This window comes from Triturus cristatus, chromosome 3_2, assembly GCF_964204655.1.
Source record: "Triturus cristatus chromosome 3_2, aTriCri1.1, whole genome shotgun sequence".
Classification (NCBI taxonomy): Eukaryota; Metazoa; Chordata; class Amphibia; order Caudata; family Salamandridae; genus Triturus; species Triturus cristatus.
The window spans coordinates 1,182,217,996-1,182,234,283 of NC_140584.1; the positions used below are offsets into that span (position 1 = coordinate 1,182,217,996).

A 16,288-nucleotide genomic window follows, 5' to 3' on the forward strand; every position below is an offset into this window, starting at 1 on the left:
TTGGGACCACTGGGTGCTCGGATCCGTTGCGACTCCATAGTTAGAGGACTGAGATGGACCACAGACAGGGAGTCCTGCACATATGCGCACTCTATTGCAAGTACCCATGGTACAATATGAATTGGAATAAAACGCTGATCTATGTTCTTCATGGGGAGCCTCCAGTACTACCTGTGACTGTGGAGCTAGGGTGGTTGCAGAGGGATTTGCTACTTGGGCATCTTTATCACGAGAGACCCGGACACGTACTACACACATACCTTGAATCCCCGTTGCTGGGCTTGCGGAAAGACGTGAAACACTGGAACATTCTGCCTCTCTCCTTGTTAGGAAAAGCAGCTCTCTGCAAGATGATGGCACTCCCACAATTCTGGACACACTTCAAAACATGCCCTACCAAATACAGCAGTCCTATTTCTGTGCCATACTGTGCCATAGATAGCGAAAGACACACAATTGATGAACGGAATGCAGAACAAATCAAAACATTCACCCCCAGTCAAGAGACTGGGTTAAATCCATCATTCTTTTGCTCACCATGCCACCCCTGTTTAGACCTGGCCATATGCAAATCAGTCTTGATCCTGGTCCTCATGGGAACAGTTCAGCCCGAACTGCCAAGCCAGGTCCTCCCTGGACCGTAAACAAGCATCCTAGGACCGGTTTTGGGGTTTCACCCCTAATCAGCTCTCTGCAAGATGATGGCCCTCCCACAATTTCTGTACGCACTTCAAAACATGCCCTACCAAATACAGCAGTCCTATTTCTGTGCCAAAGATAGCGAGGCCTGCATGCTTTTTGGGATGGGGTTCCCCCTCGCATAACACCTCAGGAATTTACGAGGGGTTGGTATGAGGGGGAATAGCCTTCCCTGACATACAGAAATATTACTGGACATCCCAGCTAATCGTTGTCAAATACTATGTGGACCTTCCAATAACAAGCCGGCCTACAGGATGGACAGGAGAAACATGCAACCAGGGGACTACCAACAAGCCATCTCAGGGTCACGACCTCTATACCCCTTTTTGACCCTACAGCCGTCACTCTTACTTTTACTTTACTTTACAGAGTTTTATATAGCGTGAACATGACCCGAATTGGGTTTCATAGCACCAGTTGTATTACATGAGGACACATTCATTTTTGTTAGGCATGGGGAGATTGATTTGCCCAGAATCACAGGATGTTCAGCGCCATTGCCGAGACACAAAGCCAGTTCCCCAGATTCGAGTTTGACCGCCCTAGCTGTTAGGCCAACTCCTCTCCCTGTGGCATGTGGTGTTGGCAGCCATGGGCTGGGGGGGAAGATCACACAAGCTACACCCCTGTGGGACACAGCACGTCTCGGGATCCTGGCTCTCCAGAGGGGTTTTGACAAATGGGATCTTACAGGCTGTCCTAAGTGGGAGATTTGTGGAAAAATGGCGAGCTGCTTCCCTACTCAGAACTGCAAAACGACTATCAGTTAGTGCCCACGGCGGCCTATAGATACTTGAAGGTCTGCCATTCCATTTATAAAGAGATCCCTGGGGGGAGTTCCTTCCTGAGTCCTCCCCTCTCGTGGACAGATTACTCAATGACTACATGCTTACCTAAAAGGGCGATCTCCCTCACATTTTTAAACAACTCCCCAAAACTTTGATTTGACTGAGAGAAACCTGGGTGGTATAGAGGAGGACGAGTAGCCTGAGGCCTTGGCTTGCCGCGTGAGGTGGCCATACGCTCGCGCTCCTGTGTCATACAACTCACGATCCTTCATCTGAGTTATTATGCAGCTACAACACTACTGAAAATGGGTAAAGTAGGAGGGGCACTCTACCTAAAAAGGTGTGGACAAATAGGTACATTCTGCCATATGACATGGGACTGTCCAGTGCTACAGACATATTAGGCGGCATTGGTGGCCTACATTTCGAGTGTGTGTGGTGGCGGTTTATAACCCGAGGCGTAGTGGTGCCTCTTGAACCTTTGGGGTGAAACAGATCTCACCCTCATGGACCGCCTCTGGGTCACTCTGGGACTGATGGTGGCCAAACGAAACATAACCAGACTCTGGCTCCGGAGAGTTGACTCTGCACCCCAGTTAGAAGACTGGAAGAGAGATATGGACTGGTGTATACAGGCAGAAAAGGCAGTCTTTGAAAGTAGAGGGTGTCTGCACAAATGGATTATGGTGTGGGGGTAATCGAACGATTATCGGGAACAACTATGTACTCCTGTATGGAGTGCCACTCTAAATGCTTGGGACCAAGAGGGGCGAGACACGCTTATAAATTTGAGAGTCTCTAGGGGCAGGGCGAAGGGTAGGCAATTGTGACTATTTCCAGGAATATGTATTGCAAAGCGCCTCCATATTGTTCGCCATTATGCTTGTCCCTAATGTCACCTAGATTCTTTTGATTTACCCGCGAATAAAAAGAATTAAAGAAAAAACTGCATCAAGAATACTTTAAACTTGGAATCTGATGCTTTTTCAGAAATGGTGGAAGTGAGGCGATTTATCCTAATTGTACCCCCCTGTATCACAGTATATTATGGTCGCCAATGGGATTTTTGCACCAGTGTCAGTGATGATCCTGATATACTTACAATGACATCAAACCTGGAGTAGAGTCCCACCACTTTGCCTGTAGAAGAAGGAAAGAGATGCATCAGATCAGGCATGTCCTCCATGTCACTGCAACCATGTGTGATGCCTACGTATCCATGTACTACCTAGGAATGCCGGCGTCACTTCAACCCCTCCTTACTCCCGCATGCACAGACTAGCCGAAGGTAGAAATCTCAAGTCTTGGCCTCTGTGTTGTATGTAATCCTCTAACCTGATTGGATGAGAAAGGCTTCAGGGCTCCCTTGACCATATAACTCTCCATTCCATCCACCTCAAAGCCATCCAAAGATGCCCCCCTGCTTGCGGGGCTGGTCTTTCTTGCAGTCACCGGATAATCATTCTGTGAGCTCCTCCTCTTTGTAAGCCAGGACTCACTCCTCCCACCATGGAGCTGTTTGCCTCATTGAGGGTGGAGTTAACAGGACTCTATGCTGGTGGTTTTCAATTCACTGGGCTTGTGCTCTTTTACCAGGACTTCCCATAAATGGTCATCTGAACCGTATTGTACTTTAATATACATTTTCACGGCGTTCCTTGTTGCCACACCCCTTTCCCTAACTCCTGATTTGAATTTTTTTGAGATCCAAATAAATTCATGACCATTTCAGTGTCAAAGGCAAGGTCTGTATATTCCTTTGCCTCCCTCCTAAGAAACTATTATTTTAAGCCTTTACTATAGCTGCTCCATCTACTACTGCGTTAGTGTGCGATTCTGTTCGTGGTAGCATATGCCTTCAGTAGAAAACATTATATTTAATTTAATGGCCAAAATTGTGTCTTGTCTCCTCCCAGAAAATACATATTGCTGCAGGACACGCAAAGTATGTTACTACATCCCAAATCCCAAAAAAGAGCATACTCTGTAATCTGAAATATAAGCTTATCCACATGGTTACTGCTTCAAATCGTTGTCAAATGAAGACTTTCTACAGCCTGAGAAGGATAGAATTAACTGTAAAAAGGAAGGATGGCCTTGGAATGAGATATGAAATATGTGCAAAGTATGAGGAAAACTGTTGCACCAGAGACAGCTAATAGGAGTGCAAGACCAGTGCACTGTGTTCTTACTAATCGCTTGCTTTAAGGAAACCCTTAACATGTTTCACCTCCTACATCACTAACAGAGTCTGCTTCAGGTACAGAATGGTTTTTTGCTTTTTAATAATATTTATCCTATGCAGCTAACAAAGGTCTTTCTAAGTCACCTAGTTACTACTAAATGGTGTTAGTTGTATGAGTCCACAGAAGCTTATTGGTACAGCAGATACATTTTAGTCTGCAAAATGTTACATTTCTATAACTATGTCTGCAATCTGTCTCAGTTTTGCTTTCATGAATGAAGTCCCTTTCTTTTAATACACATTTATAGTATCCTAATTGTAGATCTCACTAACCATATGCCGTTTCTCTATTTAGGCTTCTACTTTACCCCACCTCTACATTATTCTAGTTTGATGGGTGTGTGAGCGTAGGGGTCTTTTCCATTGTTTCCTTGACTGCCTGATGCTTTACCGTACATGACCAAAAGTAAAATTTCATGATTTATTATAAAGACGACGATGATGATGATAACTGAGGTCAGGAAGCACCATATAGGGGAAGAGTCATTGAGAACGGCCAGCAAAAGGAATATCCTGAAATACTGGGTATTAATTATCCTTAAATTATGTGTATATTTTATTCTGTTAGAATGTATACTTTAACCCTTTCGCTGCGGCGGGAATTCCGCCACAGCGCTGGGGGGGGTTTGGGGGCAGCGCGGTGGCGCGGTGCTCATGACGGAACCACTCCGTCATGAGCCGCGGTTGAGCTGTGCTCATGACGGAGTGGTTCCGTCATGACTCCGCCCACTGCGCTAATCGCCCGCACAGGCGGGGAATTAGCGCCGCGTGGGCGGCGCGGCCGCCAACGGCCGCAGCATGACGGAACCACTCCGTCATGAGCACACGGCGACCGTGGCTCATGACGGAGTGGTTCCGTCATGAGTGGGGAAGGGGTTAAGAGGGTAGAAGAGTTAGCAAACACTTAGGGCCTCATGTAGGTAGCTAAATACCGGTCGGTAACGGCCGAAATTTGGTAAATATCCCGTTACCGACCGGTATTTAGGCATTTGCGATGTAGGAGGCATGATTTCAGGATTCGGTAATTTACCGAATCGGTAATGGATCGGTAAAATACCGAATCGGTAAAATACAGATTCGGTAAATTACCGAATCCTGAAATCATATGTAGGGAGCAGTCAAAAGAGTGAATATTAGTATTAAGAATTCAGTATTTACCACCAAATACAGGTTGGTGATAAATAACGAATACCTTGCAAACAGCTATAGTTTGCTGATTTAAAAGTGCCATGTGGCAGACATACATGCCCTTAGGGCATGTATGTGCGCCAAATGTGCACACATGCACGAATCAGGGGTGCAACAGGGTGTCAATGTGACACCCTGCCACCCATGATAATGCCTCCCCTATTACCGATTCGGTATTTACCGAATCGGTAACAGTAACTGGCTTCCCATTCATTCCTATGGGCCTCCAGGCCCATAGGAATGATTGGGAAGGGATGCATTATTACCGATTCGGTAAATACCGATTCATAAATACCGATATTTACCGAATCGGTAATAATTACCGATTATTTACCTACATACTATTTACCGATTCATAAATACCGAATCGGTAAAATTCGGTATTTATGAATCGGTAAATAGTATGTTACCTACATGAGGCCCTAAGTAACTTACAGGCACATGCATGAAAGCCAAAACCGGTCGCAAACGGGCAGATTCTCAGAATCTGCCCCTTTGCGACCAGTATTTTTGCATTTGGGATGCATCATCCCAAATGCAAAAATCGCAATTTAAGGAATCTCAAAATAGCGATTCCTTAAATTGCGATTGCATTTAAGGAATCTCAAATTGAGATTCCTTAAATGCAATGCATTAAAGTGTAAAAATTAGCGATTTCGCTTTTAGCGGGAGCAAATTACCATGAGGCTGGACTTCATGGTAATTTGCTAAAACGTAGAAAAAAGCATTTATTTGTTTTTTTCTAAGTTTCATATTGGCACATGCATCAACATAGGGTTTTGCGATTCCTTAATTGCGATTATTAAGGAATCGCAATTAAGGAATAGCAAAACCCTATGCATGTAGGAATCGCTAAAGAAATAGCAATTCCCACAAATTCCTTAATTGCGACTCGCAAATTGCGAGTCGCAATTAAGGAATGTCTTCCCATTCATTCCTATGGGCCTTCAGGCCCATAGGAATGAATTGGAGATTGCGGGAGCAATTTGCGAGTACCACTAGGTACTCGCAAATTGCTCCCGCAATTTCTATGGTGCAAGGGTGTCAAAATGACACTCTATTGCACCCATGTAAGTGAACTCTGCACAAATGTTGCATACACACATGCTCTAAGGGCATGTGTGTGTGCAATATGAAACTTAGAAAAAAACAAATAAATGCTTTTTTCTACGTTTTAGCAAATTACCATGAAGTTCAGCTTCATGGTAATTTGCTCCCGCTAAGAGCGAAATCGCTAATTTTTACACTTTAATGCATTGCATTTAAGGAATCTCAATTTGAGATTCCTTAAATGCAATCGCAATTTAAGGAATCGCTATTTTGAGATTCCTTAAATTGCGATTTTTGCATTTGGGATGATGCATCCCAAATGCTAAAATACTGGTCGCAAAGGGGCAGATTCTAAGAATCTGCCCGTTTGCGACCGGTTTTGGCTTTCATGCATGTGCCTGTAAGTCAATTTCCAAAGACAGTTGCAGAATAACAGCCAATAGATAGTCGGTTTAATTTTCCTTGTTCTTCCAAGTAGCCATGTTGCTTTGGAAAATTATAGATGTTAGTCTTTGTCCTCTAAGACTAACTGCATTCATATGAGCATTCTTGCTGGCCAGACATCTGGTCTAAATACATTTCATGATCAACAATTCAATGCATTTTGCCAGGATTATCATTTCTCTCCATCAATCAGGAACCTGCAAATCAGCACAACCGCCCTGAGTAAGCCAGAGATATGGTAAACCAACGCCTATCGCACAGCGTTGTCTATATAACATTGTTTTATTGTTTTTGAGGAGACATGCACTCCAGATTTTGCCTGTAGGGAAAGTCACCCCAATCCCTGCTTGTGTCATGGCACAACAATCCCCAAAGGAGGCAAGCACCTTGACAATGAGGTAATCCTCATGCCTTATCCTACACTATGTCTCAGTAGGCCTCACATTGCTGAGAACTAGCCAGTCAGATTCAACCCATAGCATCACATCTGTTTGAGGAGACTAGCAGTACAGTCCCCATCTGTATAAGAACGCCAGGCCACCTGAGATAACTGCTCCAGATCCTACCCGGCAGGTCAATACTGCATGGACAGCAAGTGACCCTTCACATGCATCAGAACAGCACAGCCCTTAGAGAAAACTACAACACGCCCAGCTTGGTAGGACAATAAGGCATAACATGAATTCTAAGATGAAACATTGGCGCAACCGTAATGAGTACGAAAGGGTAAAGCTGAATTTAATTTAAGACAAGATCCTGGTGATCCTTAAGTTCCATCTCACAAATAACAAGAGGGGTAAAACGTATCCGAGAGGCATCAGAGTGAGAGGTGGGTTCCTCCTTCTCATGTCTCATTGTGCATTACCTACATGCAGATCCCCACAACTTCTTTCATCCCTGATGATGCACTACACATGCCCTGGATAGAGAACCCACAGTTCAGCTAGGCCACCCTAGACTCACCGGTTTCATTGATGACGGGCAGGGCCGACACGCGGCGGTCCACAAAGATCTCCAGGGCTGCGAACACAGGTGCAGTCTCATGGATTACAGCCAGGTCCCGGAAAGTTCCGATACCGAGCTGCTCGATGGTCTGCTGGAAGAAGCGAGGCTTTGGAATGATGGCGCCCTGCGGGAGAGAATACCGTCAGTACTGGTCCACACACTCCAGCATGGACAGAAGGTGGATGTAAGGAGCATGAATGGGCTCACCAATGCACATCTGTCCTGTAGGTCCCTGGAAGCCGCCCATGCTAGAGTCTAGAATTCCTTTAAGGCTGACATGCAGTGAAATGAAAACTATCCAGTTGTCTTTACATAATCCTGCAGTCAACATCTAGCAATTCTGAAGATCAAGAAAGTCCATGTGTGAGATAAGATTTGGTTGGGTTCTGTGCCATCATTCATGGATGGCTCCTTTAACTCTGGCACTTCCAGGCACTCCCTCGCAATTACTTTACAGCAGTATTCTGGGATCCTGATTGCATTTTGCTCATCTGAGATGGCCTCCCACTCTGGAAGAAGAAATAATTTACCTCTTCGCTAAGAACTTATTACGTGGACCTTTATGTGCCTTCGTGCTGGCGCCTCCCCAATTCTGCCCACGTATCTTGTGCCCTCAGGTGCATGTGTGCTCTTTGCCTAACTGGGGGTTCATTTGAGTCTGGCACCTGTCACACTTTATTAAAATGATAATTAAGGGCAAAATAAACAAGTCCAAGGATGATTGCATGATGGTGGTCAATCTAACGAGACGAGAAGTCGTTCACTTGTTAAAGGAATCAAGACCCAGATTTACTAAATTATAATGCAGCACAGTGCAGCAGTCTTAAATGCTGCACTATGCTGCGTGAGAAGGAGAGAGCAGGAGAGCACTATATGTACAGAAATATGACACTCTCCTCCTGTCTTAGCACTGGCGCAGAAATGTACTGCTGTATGCCATGCACACACCTTTGCACCATAGTGCAAGGGTGTCTGCGTGAGTCTAGCATAGGTTTTGTACTGGAAGGAAACCCATCCAATACAAAATACTATGCTTAGACTAACTTTAAAACTTTTCTCACCTTGTATGTGTGCTGTACAGTGCAGCGCACATGCAAAGTCAGAAAAGAAAGGAGAAATAAAAACACTTTTCCGTGATAGCGCCTGGTTGAAGCGGTCACTATTTTGTTAACCAAAACCCTGTATACTTTTTTTTTTTAATAAATAGGGTTTTGCATCAGGAACCTTGGGAACACCCATGCACCAGCCATTTAATGTCCAGTTGGCACTAAGTATTGTAAAGCAGTGCATGGTTCTGCTGCTTTGCTCTACTTTCAAGGTGATTTTCCATCGGAAAACAAGTTTTGCGCTGGAAAGTAAATAATTGAAAAAAGTTTTGCACTGATTTGTGTCATTTTTTTTTTACACAAACACAGTGCTAAATCTTAGAACATATACTCATAGGAGTCTTTAGATCTGGCCCTGGCCTGCCAGCTTGATCAAGCTGTGATTCCAGGAAGTTCCCACTTTCTACCCAGAACTATTGCTCCCTTCTCTGGCCCTTCGCATTCAGCTGGACATGAAGATCACACATGCACTTTACCCCATCCAGTTCATAATACTATGTTGGCTTGGCAAACAGAAGGACGAGAAATTGCCACACTTTAGGGTCAGAAATCATTGAGCTGATCTACAGGCCCTGATCTTGGTGCAATGCTTGTTGTACGGTCTTAGCCATACATCTCCTTTGGTGGTGTTCAGGAATGTATCTAATGTGATCAAGGGAGCATTGGGCCTGCTGTATTCTCAGGAGATGGACACTTAAAGTCTGTTACATTATTATCTTTGGTAACTGTGAGGAAGTCATCCCGTTTGCCCTGTTCACCCCATTGTTTGACTGATATTGGTGGTAACTAACTCCTTTTTTTTTTTTAGTTCAAATAATTGTATTGAAAAGAAAACAATGTGAAGATACAAAGTATATGTTGTAGATCTTACAACCTCACATTTCAATCTTGTTGTTTACAAAACAAAGGAATTGGACGGATAATACAAAAGTGAAACATAATAGAAAACAATATACATTAAATGAAACATATATGCACTGTAAGAAATATCAAAGAAACTTATGGAACTACTAGGGCAGTCAGGGTGGTTTGGGAACCTCTTGTTGAGACGGTGTTGGTAAAGAACATCTCTTGGCACTATCATCAATAAATGTCGTAACAGGTGACCACAAGTCAACGCGCTTTGTAGCCAATTGAGGTGGGTATACAAAGGGAGTATCCAGCCCATGATTATGACAAACAGTGTACCACCAAGCTCTGTATGGAATCTTCGAGAAGTCTTTTCAATTAACAGTAATTCGTTGAAAAGCAATCGCTAATAATAAATCAATAATCTTGACATTAAGTGAAACCCCGTCCCAGATAGAAGAGAGTCTACCCAAAAAGATATAAGTAACAGAAAATGGAAATGTAGTATCATATATCAAGTTGACTTGTGAACATACTTGCTTCCAAAAAGTTTGTACTTGTGGACAGATGAATAACATATGAAACAGGTCAGCGTTGGGGGAAGAGCATGTCCAACATGTGTCCAGAGTGGCTGAAAAACGCTTACATAAAATGGCTGGTGTGAATAAAAGTCTATTGTAAACAAAGAATAGTGTTTGTGTGGTGTTTGCTGCTCTAGAGGCCTTACACATTTTTGACCAGATTCCTTTCCAAAGTGAGAGTGACCACCATACCGCAAAGTCTTTTTCCCAAGACTCTTCAGTTTTTGGTTTCTGTCTATCAATGTCAATGCCTGGTAGGTGTTTGTAAATAGTAGAGGCTTTGGGTTTGGACATTAATAGGGCATGAAGTCGTAAAGAGGGCTCTGAATTATTGGAGATAGCAGGCCTGTCGGGGATATGGGAATATGCTTCCAATACAGCTTGTTTAAGTATATTATATTTATGAATAAAGGAAGTCGGTAAATTGAATATCTGCTTGAGTGTAACAAAAGGAAAACATTCTGAATTTAAGAATAATTGATGAATCCATAGCAAACCCCTGTCTCTCCAAGTCCGCCAATAAAAGGGTCTATTATGGATTAATAAGTCTTTATTATGCCAAATTGGGGAGTTCAAAAAGGAATCCTTAGAATCAAGAGTAGAGTGAGAAGGTAAATCAAGCAATTTGGAAGTATACTTCAGTACAGGAGTGGAAATGGACTGTGGCTTACGTGAAAAAGAAAGATATTCACAAAATGAGTAAGGAGACATAAACAGGCGCTCAACTGAAGTCTAGAGAGGGCAGTCATCTGCAGAGTCAAGCAACCACAGAGAGGCCTGGCGCAGTAAAAAAGCTTTGTGATAAGCCTGGAAATCTGGAAAATTAACACCACCCTCTGTTTTAGGACGGATTAGTTTTGATAGAGACATTCGAGATTTCTTGTTATTCCATAAGAAAGAGGATAAAATTGAATTAATTTTTTTAATTAATTTGGAAGTAATGGGGATTGGGATATTCGAGATAGTGTATAATACTATGGGTGACAACATCATCTTTATAGTGTCCAAGCGGCCCCACCAAGACAAATAAAGGGGATGCCATTTAGAAGTCAGTTCTGTGATTTTTTGAAGGCATTTATTCATGCATAAAGTTACTGTTTCTGAGATTGAGGGTGTAAAATGTAAAACTAAGTATTTCATATGATTTGGACTCCACTTAAATTGAGAGGTTTGAAATTGTGAGCTGAAAGTGTTTTGTTAGAGGTAGTATTTCGCACTTATCATTGTTTAATTTGTATCCAGAAATAAGTGAATACGATTTCACCTCCATTAAAAAAGCTGGAATTGATTCTTCTGGCTTGGACAGAAAAAGGAGAATGTCATCAGCATAGGCTGTGAGTTTGACGTGGACATTTGGTGTTCGAAATCCATAAATGTTTGGGTTTTGATGTAATTTGGATAAAATTGGCTCTAGGGTCAAGTTAAAAAGGAAAGGAGAGAGAGGACAACCCTGGCGTACCCCTCTGCCTAAGTCAAAAAATGAGGAAATTAAGCCATTAGCACAGATTGCTGCGCGAGGATTAGAGTAGAGAAGGGATAGTAAATTTATAAAATTAGGGCCGAATCCAAACCATTGAAGGGTATAAAATAAATATTTCCACTCAACTCTATCAAAAGCCTTTTCGGCGTCCAATGCAATTGCCGCCAAAGGATGATCAAGATGCGGAGATTTAGATAAGATATCGAAAAAGAGTTGTGTGTTGTCTGTAATGACTCGCCCTTTGACAAAGCCAGATTGTTCCTTACCTAGTAACTTTGGGAGATAAGAGTCAAGACGTATAGCTAAGGCTTTAGAAAACATTTTATAGTTAATATTAACCAGCGAAATAGGTCTATAGTTTTTACAATATTTAGAGTCTTTGCCTTCTTTAGGGATAAGACAGATATGAGCTTCGGAAAATGATCCAGAAGAGTTTTTTGAGGTGCAAAAGAAATTTATAAGTGAATGCAGTTTGGGTATTAAAAGCGTGGAAAAATGGGTATAAAATTCAACGGTAAATGCATCCGGACCAGGAGCTTTATCTTTTTTAAGATTCTGAAGGACTTATAGAAGTTCACGCTGGGAAAGGTCCGATTCTAAGGGGGAAAAATCCAAAGGGGTTTGTTGAGGCTTTTGGATGCTAGAGAAGAATTGTGATAGTGAATGATCTGTAGGTTGGGTTTCTGATGAGTATAAAGATTTATAAAAGAGAGAAAATTCATGTAAAATTTCAGCATCTTTAAATTTTAAGACTGATTGTTCATCGAAGACAGATTCAATGTTTAGTCTGTTTCGGCGAATTTTTAAGTAATTGGCTAAAAATTTTCCTGCCTTATTTTTGCCTCCGTAAAAGTTTGCGCTGGAATTTAATAAATAAAGTGAAGCATCTTCTGTTGATTTTTTGTTAAACTTCAACTTAGCGTTAATGAGAGTCTTTAAACATTCTTCTGAGCGTGATGTGTAATATGAATGTTCTAATTCCTTAATGTCTTGAAGAAGATCTTTAGTAGTTTTACGCGCAGCTTTTCGTTTCTTTGCCACAAAATTTAAAATAAAATCTCTTGCTGATGCCTTAAAGGCATCCCAAATGATTGCGGGAGATAAGGAATCTGTGTTATTCCTTTCAAAGTAGTCCGTAGAGAATGAAGCAAAAGCTGTCGTGAATTTGGGATCTAAAAGGAGTGCATTATTAAAGCTCCATCTTCTAGGAGCATTATTCCTGGGGAGTATGTCAAAGCCAATGGAAAATGGACATTTCTGCATTAGTGAGGGACTGTGAAATATTGTGAGGTACAAAAACTTAGTCAATTCTTGATTGGGTATGATGGGTTGAGGAATAGAAGGAATACTCTCTAGTAGTTGGGTTGCAAAGGCGCCAAGCGTCATGCAATTTGTGTTGATGAATAGTATGAGTAAAATATTTATGTGACTTGTTTGGTACGAAGGATACTTTTGAACATCTATCTAAGAAGGGGTCAAACACCTGGTTACAGTCTCCAGCTAAAATAAAATTATCTTCAATACATTGAGAAATATGCTTTGCCAAATCCGGCCAAAAGGAAGCATCTCCACCTGCAGGTGCATAAACATTAAGAAGAGAAACTGGAACACCTTTTAGTGATAGTTTAACAATGAGCCATCTCCCTTCATCATCTCATTCTTGTGATAACAATGTAACTGGTAAGGATTTACGGCATAGTATCACCACCCCATTTCGTTTGCCATCACCTGGAGAAAAATAAGCCTCACCCACCCAGCCCCTTTTCAGTTTTAGAGATTCAATATCTGTAAGGTGGGTTTCCTGCAAGAACACAATATCTGCATTCAACTTAGCCAAGTGTGATAAAACTTTTTGTCTCTCGATAGGAGAATTTAGACCCCTAATGTTCCATGAAACTAACTTAAGGGACATGAGATATCAAAGTAAAATGATAAAAACAGCAAAAAATAGTGATCCAATTCAATAAGATAAAAAACACAACAAAAGAATGATCCAAGCTTGCAGTGCAGAAGTCCGATACATTACAAAAACAATGTATAGTATTAAAAGAGAGAGAAAAAAAGAAAAGAGAGTGAAATAAATTTAGGGCATTGAGAAATATAGAGAGTAATTAAGCAAAGAGAGGAAAAGGTGAAAGAATCAGAAATGGAAAGATCCAAACTTAGAACACCAAAGTCCAATTCATTTCCAAAACATCGATTAGTGTTAAAAGAGATATGAGAGATAAGAAGAAAAATAAGTTCACAGCGTTGAGAAATATAGGCAATAGATAAGCAGATACAGAAATGAAGAAAGAAAATAGTCAAACGAGAAAAATTATTTTAGGAGACTAGATGGTAAAAGAGCGAGGTAGAAAAATATAGTGCAGTACATAGAACAAAAGACAGATGAGAGATAAACTGAAGAACGTAGGAAATGACAAAGTCAGAAGAAAAGAACAAAAAAAAATCGAAAGATAAAACGAACATCATACCTACACGAAGGGAACAGGGAAGAAGGGGTAGGTGGAAGCACAAAAAGCAGACGAGACGTCCAGTGAGGACTACACCGAACCGGGAAGGGAACACGCCAAAATACAAATGTGACGGAGCAATGGTAAAAGGGGCCATATCTTTGCGAGCACGTATTCACCCGCAGGATTCTCGGCAAAGCGTTGCAAATGGCACACTCTGGCGCAATTCACCCGCGCCGGACCGGGAGCCTCACTCCTGCGCCTCCATGTCTGCCGGGCTTGAAGCCACGCAGCCGTGGTAACTATCTCTGACGGTGCCCTGGGCTCTGCTAGCCAGGCCCAAGGCCAGTGCTCTGATGAAAAAGGTATATGGTAATTAGGTATAATTACAATCGGCAATGACAGACCCTGTAAGTCCATAGTTTATAATAGGGAAGGGGAATTCAAACTACCTATAACACCTAGTACATAATAGGGCAGGGAGATTTAGAGGCCCAGTAGATTTCCTGTACTAGAGTGTGCACTACTGTGTTGCCTCCTGTAACTTTTAAAGGCAGCCCTGCTTCGCAGACAGTCTTTAAAAGTAAATTATATGCAAATTCTACTTTGAAACCAAAGGTACTTCCAAAGTAGTAATCTAACTTATTTTTATATATGTTACCCCAAAGGTCTCCCCTAGGTGCCCCAGTGGTGGGGTGCCATGTAATTATAAGCAGGGACATTATAAAATATGTGTTAAAAGCCCTGGTGAGGGAAAAACGGCCAATTCCGTTTTTCCCTGTTGTAGCTTATTAGCTCCATAGGCTAACATTGGGATATGTTATTTAAGTGTACATATTGCTAGGAAGAGACTTAAAATGTCATTCCAGGACTTAAAAGACTGGCAATGATAAATCCAACAACTTCCCACTATTGAATTTACCATAACTAGTACAGAAAAGAAGTTATAGAACTTTCTTTCCTGTAAGCAAAGATCCAGCCTTCTGGCAGCCTTTCCTGATTGGCCAGCCTTAACTGGCTTAGCCACGCTGCTTTGAGAAGGTGATAAGTGGCCTGCAGAGAGCAGACGTTACCTGATGGGGAGAGCTCTGCAGCTGCAAAAATCAGGCCAGGTGGGAGGCTGGATAAATCAAACTGGGCTGCAAAGAGAGCAGGACAGTAAGGAATGCCAGCCATGCCTACCCCCTCTTCCTGTAACCCAAGCCAGAAGGCAGGCACGGCAGTGGAATTTGCAGGAAGTGGAGTGGGAGTGTTAATGGAAATGAGCCACAGTAGTAGGTTGGTTTAGCCAGCTCTTACTCTACAGGAGAGAAAATCTCCATCTTTAAATTTTTAAGTGCAGTTCTTTGTGCGCAAAGAATATACCACACTTTGGAGAAAGTGGTTATGCCTTTGGTTGGCACTCAGCACCTCATTGGACAAGTGTGCCCCCTTGCTTGTCACCCCGGATCCTTGAATAAATATGTGAGAGCTGCAGAGCAACTCAGATTTGCTGCAGAAGCTACAAGGAGAAGAAGGACTGCCCTGCTGGAACCCTGGTCTGAACCACAGAGGATTGCTCCCTGATGGACTGCTCCTGTTGCACACTTGGAACTACCGCCCGGAGGACTTGGCCTTGCTTCAAAAAAGATTAAGGAGAAGACTTCCTGAAAGCAACTGGTTAAAAGAGCTTCCACGCACCATCTCACTCAGGAAGTCTTCAGCCTGGAGTGCGTCTAGTGGACTTTTTGACTAGGTGCATTTTGGAAGCTGTAGCTTCAAACTTCCAAGCACCATCCTAGAACTTCTAGACCATTGTATTTGTATTTTGGACAATTTTAACCCTCAAAAGGAACTTCAGGAAGAAGGTCCAGAAGTTTGGAAGAACTTTTGGAAAAAGCTCCAGAAGTGGACCGACCTGACGTTGAGAGTCAAGCCGACTACCTTCAACAGTGACCCAGCCTGGATTTCGGGTTCATCCCGCTGAAAACTCCAGAGCTCCAGAGTTCTAGGATTTGACTGTGGCCTGGTGGAAAACCAATCTGACGACGTTGCATCAGAATCAGCTTGCTGGAGGGGACTGTACGAGGTCGAGAGGAGAACCTACAGATAAGTTTCTATGTCCGAAGGTAAAATTTTTACCGTGGCCTCCCGCTTGGTGTATCCGACCAGGGCTCCATCACGTTTGGCCTCAAACTTTGACTGGGTCCCGGGCAAGCGCGACAAAATGTCCCAAGTTAGCACTATATGTTTTTAAGCACTAAAAGATGGTTATTCTTTATAATTTCATATCTCTGGTTCCCTATATTGGATCTTAGTCAATTTGGTGTCATTTTAAAAATAGAAATGTTTCATATTTTTATAAATTGGTGTGGGTTTTTTATTGTATGCTGTGTCGTACTTATTTAATGCACTGAT

General features: G+C 42.4%; 1 protein-coding gene and 1 long non-coding RNA gene across 3 annotated transcripts in view; one reads left to right on the forward strand and one right to left on the reverse strand.

Moving 5' to 3' along the window:
• LOC146859397 (uncharacterized) overlaps nt 1-16,288 on the forward strand; it is a 237,005-nt gene that overhangs the window by 95,570 nt on the left and 125,147 nt on the right. The gene's annotated exons all lie outside the window — the stretch shown is intronic.
• Nucleotides 1-16,288, reverse strand: part of PRKAG3 (protein kinase AMP-activated non-catalytic subunit gamma 3) — a 389,089-nt gene that overhangs the window by 38,953 nt on the left and 333,848 nt on the right. For both annotated transcript variants that reach the window (XM_085650087.1, XM_085650086.1), the window contains exons 13-14: nt 7,381-7,546; nt 2,593-2,630 (exon numbers count right to left, since the gene is read on the reverse strand). In XM_085650087.1, coding sequence (XP_085506213.1) covers nt 2,593-2,630; nt 7,381-7,546 — 204 coding nt within the window. The remainder of the gene's footprint in view (nt 1-2,592; nt 2,631-7,380; nt 7,547-16,288) is intronic.